This window comes from Myzus persicae, unplaced genomic scaffold (genome assembly GCF_001856785.1).
Source record: "Myzus persicae strain clone G006 unplaced genomic scaffold, MPER_G0061.0, whole genome shotgun sequence".
Classification (NCBI taxonomy): domain Eukaryota; kingdom Metazoa; phylum Arthropoda; class Insecta; order Hemiptera; family Aphididae; genus Myzus; species Myzus persicae.
In genome coordinates, this window is record NW_019102665.1 from 240450 (window position 1) to 249565 (window position 9116).

The window sequence follows — 9116 nt, forward strand, 5'->3', positions numbered from 1 at the left end:
ACGTTCTACTTCATCGAGGTATCATTCTTCGTCTTGACCGTGTCAATATTCTTTATGTTCGATATTCTCCTGTTTTCACTGTGTCTTAATATGTGCTGTCAGATGGAAATCATTTGCTCAGCTCTTGAATTGGTCGGACAAAAAACACTTCGTGACTCTCATTCCAAGATTGGTGAGTATGACATTAAGTACATCGAAAAGTGTACACGTGTTTTCAGTAGTTTTCGGTTTTCGTGTTTTTGCAAATTTTGTTGATTCCTATTATTAAAACTGCGAACCACTAATAATGCTGATTATGGTGAGCTCACAAAGTAACGCATATTTTGTGGTCAAGTAATTTATTCCATAACATAAGAAATAAAAGTGAAGTTTAATATGAAAATATCACCTTTAACTCGCCGGTTGTCATTTGCGCATCGCTATTGTTAATTTAGACCTTTTTTGTAAGACATTTGCGCATCGTTCGATTTTTGGGTTATATATCATTTGCGCATCAGCCGTTTAAAAGGTCTTACATCATTTGCACATCAATATTATTTAACAATAGAATTTTAAAAAAGGTGTACACCCAAAAGTGCTAGTTGTTTTCTAACTTTGATCTTGAAATTCATTCATCAACTTTCAAATATTGTACAGATATTTCTGTTTTAAAATATGTTTGACGACGCATATGGTAGAGAGAAATGGAGAGATTTTGTGATAGCAGCGATGGCACTTAATGGGCCGATAAGCTGAGAATATTGAGATAATATTGTGTAGGATTATCATTATAGTTATCAATAACATAACTAAGATAAAAAAATTGTTATGCCTCAATAAAAATTGATGAACATTGAAGATTTATTCAATTTATTTTAATTATATGGGTTTGTTTATTACATATGATTTATGAAAATCATTACATTTTCAATGAAAAACTATTTTTTATACAATTCTATTGTTCAGCATGTTGATGCGCATTTGATGTATAATAATTTGGTGCAGGTAAAACGGACAATGCGCAAACGATAATTAGCGCTGATGCGCAAATGATGTACGATATTTTGGCACAGGTAAACAGACGATGCGCAAATGATGTACGGCCCTTTAACTTTGCTTCACTAAACCCAACGTAAGATAGCGGTGTATGGTTAATTGATTGTGAAAACAAGAATTCAAAATTAAAACTTGACATTTCAGTAAAAATCATTTTTGTTTACATTTCATTAATTTGTGTTTATATTTTGTAATGAGTTCTAATTTTAACATTTATTCCTTTTTCTGATTTTTCTTTTTTTATATTTACAACTAAAACTGAATGTCTACAATTTACGTATGTTTTATGATAGTCAAATTATTTTCATTGACCGAATGAGTCTTCTTAAAAAAAAACGTGGTATGGTGTTATGCATTCCACAATTTGCTAAGACTTTTAATAATTACTGAATTTTTGAAATATGAACACATTTATTTTATTTTCTTGTAGATAACCAAGATGAAAATAAAAAGATAATACCTAATGAACACAATATTTTAATATACTACGAATTAAAAAAAATTATAATAGAACATCAAGCAATAATGGAGTAAGTCTTAATTTTATTTTTATTTATTGAATTACTACCAAGTATTATTTCATTTCAACTTTTAAATGAAAAAAAAACCTTAATTATTAAATATGCATGAAAATAATCATTAATTATTTATTTCGACGTATCCAGGATAATTTAGGTACGGTCTAAAGTTAAAGTTAAAGTATAATGTATAATATAAACTAAACATGTAATATCAATTTAATTATAATTAACAGTATTACTCGAACTAAAAATTACTAAAATAATTATTATTTTTCAAAAAACGTAATATTGGTGTTTAAATTAACGGCATTCATAAACACTGTATAGGTGTTATTCAGTCTTGGACAGAATTTTGAATACTTTTAAAATACTTTCCTCATAAGCATTCTAAATAACTACTAAGAAGTTACGGTTTACTATAAACTATATTGCGAATTGAGCGGTGCTTCAAAATGTTAACCTTTAGATGTCGGTTGCCGAGTGTATCACCTTAAGTTAATCCAAATGACTTAAAACGGCTCTGACATTCTTTTTTTTCCTAGGAAATATGAAGATTTTTTAACAAGATTCAGACCAGTGATGTTGTTACAAATTTTTGTATCATCATTCTTGGCCATCATGCTTTGGATTACTTTCATAATGGTAAGCAATGATGTGATATTTAGATTTGATTACAATAACATTGTCACATCAATTCAATATGTTTTAATATTAAAAGTGCATGCACAATTTATCATAGTGTTGTAAATGTTAAACTCTCGCCGATAAATGCACGTCCAGTATTATATGAGTTTTAGAAGTATTGTTCTATCCCTCCAATGCAGGAACACATTTTACGAAAAATATGTTCATAAAAATTGCTAGATTCCGTACTTAATTTATAATGATGGTAGGTAGGCACTTGTAGGAAATCAATCATTTTTTGAATTACCTATTTGTTTTGTTAATAAAATATCAAATTGTTTCAAATGATCCACTATCCAGTTCCATTCAAAATTAATAAAATATTAGATTCATTGATGTGTAAGTGTTGCATAGTATTTAAGAACTATAACTTGGGAAATGATATCTTATGTGAAGTAAAATGATTTCAGAGTTTCTCAAACGTTGAGATATTTAAGGCTTCAGCAGTTGTACTAACAAGATTGTTGTTCACAATTCCTCCAATATTGATTCAATTATTTATGATCTGTTCTTTATTTGGAAATATACACAAACAAGTAATTAATATGTTTTATTTATTAATTGTTGATCCGGCATGTATGGCTTGTGAATTGTAACGATACGATTACTTACAATTATATTATTTAAATGAGCACAAGTAGATATATGATACATCATATATTTTATACATAGCAGTAGATATATTTGCATTAAATACACCAATTAATGTTAAAAATAAATAGTACCGAAATTATGTTAAATATATTAACGATATAGAGTGTGATTAATGTATTGATCATACAATGTATGAACCAAAATGTAATTTTATCAATCAAAATATTATGGAACGCTCAATCTTTCCCTTTCGTCTAAATTTAGTATCATTTAAATATAATATTTATAAATGAATCTAGACAACAGAGATAAATTTTTAAGTAGAAAATTCAGTTTTCCATACTTTGAAAGAAAAACTATAAACATACAGCCTGTAAAACAATTGTCGGATTTAATGAATTTTAAAGTCCTGGGTTTAAAATGACCATTATTTTTATATTTAACCTTTTTTTTATTAAAGAAAGATTCAATTGTATTCGCATTGTACAGCAGTAATTGGACCGAAATGGATATGAAATGTAAAAAATTGATATTATTGGCAATGAAGTTGAATAATGCTAACTACAAAAAATTAAAATTTACCAGAACTAAAATTGTAAACTTGGAAATGTTTTTTAAAGTAAATACTCATGTCTAATATAGTTATTATTCAACATATAACATTTATCACTTTTATAACATTATAAATTATAGTCTAAAGCAAATCTTATAGAAGTAGTATTCTACAACCATAATCCCTAACTTATTAGTTAGTTAGATAATTATTTATTTTACGTTTTTTTTTTTTTAATTTAATAAAATTAAATAAAATGTATTTCCAATATTTACTCGGACATATTAAATTTGTTTGAAAAATTATGATATAAATACTATATTAATATATAAGTCCTATATTTTAGAATATAGAGCAGTGTTTCAAGTTTCTGTAGTTCATATTTTCTTAAATAAAAGAAAATTACAAAAATTATTTTAGTACAAATATTTGTTATACTTAAACATTAAATATTGAAAAAAAAATGTGTTCATATATATTTTTAATATTTTTGAGTTTGATATAAGAAAAACTTATAATACGAATTTCAATGAGGAGATGTAAAATAAATACAATTTGCTCATTTTTTTGATTTTTAAAAAATTATATGATGTATAATAAATAATAACATTTGTCTTTAATCAAATTATTTCGGTCATTTATAAATTGTTATAAATATGTATGTATGTTTTTTGGAAACTAATTTTTTTTTTTTTTATCACAGACAGTGGGTGATTGCTACACAGTTATTTCGGTTTTAGTAAATTATATACAACAAAATGTTGAATGAATTTTGTTCGGGTGTATTTTAAATTTAGTAATGTTTAGTATCCTAATTATTCTATTCTAATGATAAACCTAGTTCTTTAGATTATCTAAATTACCCATAACTTATAACGTATCATTGTAGTCAATATATAGCTGAATGGATTATTATGATTATGTAACAGTTTATATAGAGTTTATTTTATATCATTAAAATAAAATATTTATTAGCTTATTTTTTTGTAATTAATTAAACTCATGTAAAAAATGTGGGCCGTTGGTTGCATCTCTGCTGTACATTATAGGTGTCTTGTAGCTGTAGCACACAGTTATGAATGTGTTAAATTTTAATCCAATAATTATATTAAATCATTGAATACGAAAAATGGTTCTGAACATTCATGAAAATTAATAATGCTAACAACAAATGTTATGATTCAAGAGAATTTTTATTATTAATGTATTTTAATGTTAGTATTTATAAAATTTATATTTAAATCAATTATAAAAATCTATTGAAATACATTTATGGTACTTTAATTTGCCATCATAATCGCTAACTTATTGAGTATGACAATTGTTATATTAACTTTCAGTTTGTTTTTGTAATTAAAAAAAACAGCAAGTGAGTAACCCTCTGCTGCAAATTAAGTCTAGATAAGTCAGTGTAATGGATGTGTTAAATTTGAATTCAACGATATAAAACCATAAAAAAATAAAACGGTTCTGAGCAAATTATTTAAAGTTAACATTCAACAGATTAAATTTGGGCTTGTTTCTGTAGATAATTGGTTTTACTTTAAAATTTAATTGTTAAAATACTAAATAAATTGTTGTAATAAATTAAAATTGAATTATATAAATGAATTATTAGGTATCATGGTTATGGTTCTAAATACATACGAAACACAACTATTCGACCTATGGTTGGGTGGTTTCAATCCTTGATATTTATTGGATTTTACGCCACTATACATCATAAAGGTATCTATAATATTATATGCATCAACTTCGTCCGCTTATTTATGTACCTACAAATAAAATTGTTGAGTCTAAAATACTGCGAATAAAGTTTAAACGTGGGGTTTTTTCGTTAATATTGTATACAATTTCATGATGTATAATTATAAAAAGTTGCAGTTGCATAGTTTTATGGCCTTATGGGTGTATTTTATAAAAACGAAGGCTTAAGGGCTACGAAATATTTTATAGACGTATTTTATTGCGTGACAATAATTATTAAACTTTAAACCTATAATCGTAATTCGTAGTCACTTATAAGTATGATTATTAAATTAGTCAAACGAACCTAACCTGCTATGAAATGTCATTATATTCAAATTTGTTACACAAGTCCATTTTATGAGTCGGCGGTTATCGGCGATTTGCAGTGAATCTACATACAATTTTTATTTTTATAATATTATAACTGACGTTTGAAGACGTTGATATGTTTATCCACCGGTAAGTGTTTTAAATCACTTTTAGCCTTTTAGGTACCTAAATTATGTAAAATAACTGTTTAATATAGATACTTTAACTAAATTATTATAAATGATAATATTGTTATATATTACATGGGAACGATTGAACGAATAACGATTATTCTGAATATTTGGTTCATACATGCAGAAATAACTTGAACAGGTTGTTTTAATGGTTTGTTTGGGTATCGCATGTACATTTGTAATATTTAAGCTAATTCAATTAAAAGTGAGGCGCGTACTCATATAATATATTTGATTATCTGATATAAACGACCGAAAGGTATATTATAATAATATTTAATCTAAATCGCCGACACAATGCACAGTGTTGAGAAACAATACCTAGTGTTAATAAAATAACCCTATTAGTTAAATAATTTAGCCATTTAGAAAGTTGTAGATATTCAATATAATATAATATCAGTAGTTATTTAATAGATAAAATGGAGAATTTTGGTTTCAAACATGACCTAAATTGCATTCATAATTAATTTTGTTGTTCTTTGACTCCAAAATAGTGTTAAATTAGTGAATTACTCGCCTGAGTAATATTTTGACTTTAAAATAAAATCCTACACAGCATATTTTAATATAATTAGATTTTAAATAGGTACTTAAAATTAATAGCTGATACAATATTAAATATATAATTTTTTTATGATGTAAGTTGAAACCAAAATATTACTAAATAGTAAATATTTGAATAAATAAATTCAATTGTGCTTATATTATTAAAAAACAATTGTAGGGAAGGGTATTTCAGGGTTGGTCTATAATATAGACTCTATATAATCGGGCGTAATTTAATATTTTCCCCGGATGTATAAATTATTAATAATCCGCCTCTGGAGGCAAGCTTATGTACAAAGAAGACCAGTTCTAAATATTGGCCGACGCCTGCACGCATCGATTATTAAATTATTTAGGCAAGATAAAAATTAACAAATTGACGTCATGACAACTCAAGACATACGAGTAAGTTACCAATTTTATGTTCTCATGAATTGTTTGTAAATGATATAATATTGTGTAACTTCATAATTTACGTACCTATTATATTGTAGTAAAAAATTGTAATAAAACTAGTATAAGTAATATGATATTTTTGTAAGTTATACTATACAGTGTGATTCTTTTATCATTTTACACACATTATTTCAAATAGTATATATTATTTTAAAAAAAAATTGCTGCATAACTCCTAGTCAGAAGTCGTTAAAAACAATATATCCTTTAATATTTTTTACAGTTAACATTTTTTACGTTTTTTTACTTTTTTGAATGACAACATGGAGTTATAATTTCATATTGCAAAGCAGACAACATGTCTAAGTATTTCGATACATAAAAAACGAACTTAGAATGAGTAGTTTATGAGTCATACGTATTTAAAGTTTCGATGAGTGGAGTGAAGTGGACTGCGGTTACCCCACAAAATGTTGGTCCACTGACCACTACTCCGCTCATATAAACTTTGAATACGTATAACTCATACGCTTCTCGTCCTAATTTCAATTTTTCAGTATCAAAGAAAAATAATCTGCTCTCGGAGATGAAATTAAAACCGTAGATTGTAATTAAAAAAGTAAAAACTGAAAAGAATTTAAGAATAACATTTTTTTCTTTTTTAAATATAATTTTTTAATACAAACACTGTTTTTTAACGACTTTAAACCATGTAGGTAATAGAAACATTTGCAAAAATATTAATATTTTTTTTTGAATACTGAGTGTCCTACGCGGCTTTGCTTAATCACAGGAATCACCTGGTTTAATATTACGTAGCATTGTATAACTTACGTAATGTAGTAATAAAAGAAAATTATACAATTATTAAGTAGGTATATATGATATTTTTGTAAATTATATCATATTATATTATTATGGAGCATTATTTTACAATAGATAAACGGCGCAGGTCGGCGGCGTGCGTTCAGTATACTTATCGAAAGGTCGACAATCGGCACAGCGTCAAGGTAGACTCGATAACCCACAAGTACCTACCATTTACCAACAATATTGTTTAATTGTTTGATTTAGAAGATTAAACATAAAAAAAAAATCTAGGCATTAAGATATAAAAATCGATTTTCTACGAACTGTTGAAATATGCTTAAATATTAGGTTTGCACAAAGTTGTTCAGCATGTCGTTACCCATAAAATATATATTTTTATTAATACTAAACCTACAATAAATCAATACTTTTTCTTATCTGTAATGTCCCCAGCTAATAAACTGATGGCAATTATTTATATAAAATACTATGGAAACTAATTTGAGTGGTGATCATCAGTAATAATGGCCACGGAAAAAATACTTAAAATTGGCCATGGAAATTAAGTTCAACAGATAAAACGGGCAAAGTAAAATCGACTATTATTGCGTAAAATTAAATTACCAACAAAATGTAATTTTAAACAAAATTTAGCTATTTAATTCTTTCAAAAAATACCTATGAGCCGGGTTCATTAAAACGCATAGCCCTAAAAAGGTGTATTATAAGTGAAATAGTATACATGCTCTTAAAAACATTCATATTTTAAAAGCTTGATAAAATTGATATGCTTCACTGCAAATACTAAAATATGCAAAACAACATTAAGCATAAAAAATAACTGTTGAACCTTTTAGAAGTTAAAAAAAAATTGAATAATATTACCTACATTAGAATAATTGTTTATTGTGTAGTGTACTCAAATTTTTTGAATGGCTATGCCAGTGGTATTTAAATAGGCACAAAATAGCGTTTTAATTTCAAAATATGCAAAAATATGCAACATAGGTACTATTTCGTACCTTCTTGGTTTTCTGAAACAACTTTATGGCTCACATAGGCACCTCTAGGATCTCTCTCGAAAAAAATTTAAATGCTAGAAGTCCTGTCCATGAGTAATTTAAATTAGGTACCTATCTAAGGTAGGTACTATTATTATTATCATTATTACTATCCATATTAATTTGTGATCCTGAGTGAAATACAACTTTATAAAGTTAAATAAAGTTACATTACAAGTTAAATAAAGTTTAAATGTATATAATGACGAATCCAACAGTCAATTTAATGACGAGTGTTTGATACTTATTGATACCATGATCAGCTTAATATGCTAGAATCTGCAGGGATTCCCAACCTTTTTTATTTGACGGAACACTTATTGGTCTTTTGTTAATGTTCGAGGTACACACTGAAAATAATTAAATACCTAACTATATACTTATTTATTTATTAGAGATTATGAACTATAAGATATTATTTATTTATTTAACTATAAGGAATAATTTCAATGAACATATTTATTTAAAAGTGAGATAAAAATAAGAACAAATATTTTAATTAAATACAATTTAATGGAACTTTACAAATTGTATGCGATGTGTAGTCTGGTTTTTATGTATTTTACATATTTCCTGTATTTTGGGCAACGAATCGGGTTCAAATTTTTTTTCGATGACTCTACAACAAAATAAGAAAATGGACTTTGAAATTTGAAATTCG

The 9116-nt window shown here is 26.3% G+C and overlaps 1 protein-coding gene across 1 annotated transcript; it reads left to right on the plus strand.

Moving 5' to 3' along the window:
* The first annotated feature begins 1350 nt into the window (after positions 1–1350).
* LOC111032918 (odorant receptor 46a-like) lies at positions 1351–4156 on the plus strand. Its single transcript, XM_022313402.1, has 6 exons — positions 1351–1375; positions 1547–1565; positions 2099–2198; positions 2651–2776; positions 3295–3453; positions 4091–4156. The coding sequence occupies exons 1-6, from the start codon at positions 1351–1353 to the stop codon at positions 4154–4156; spliced, it is 495 nt and encodes a 164-aa protein (XP_022169094.1).
* Positions 4157–9116: the final 4960 nt, after the last annotated feature.

Coding starts and splice junctions, on each gene's coding strand:
- LOC111032918 (XM_022313402.1), top strand. CDS start 1,351: ATGAGTCTTCTTAAAAAAAAACGTG. Junction 2,199..2,650: donor TTTGGATTACTTTCATAATG/GTAAGCAATGAT, acceptor AAATGATTTCAG/AGTTTCTCAAACGTTGAGAT. Junction 2,777..3,294: donor TTGGAAATATACACAAACAA/GTAATTAATATG, acceptor TTTTTATTAAAG/AAAGATTCAATTGTATTCGC.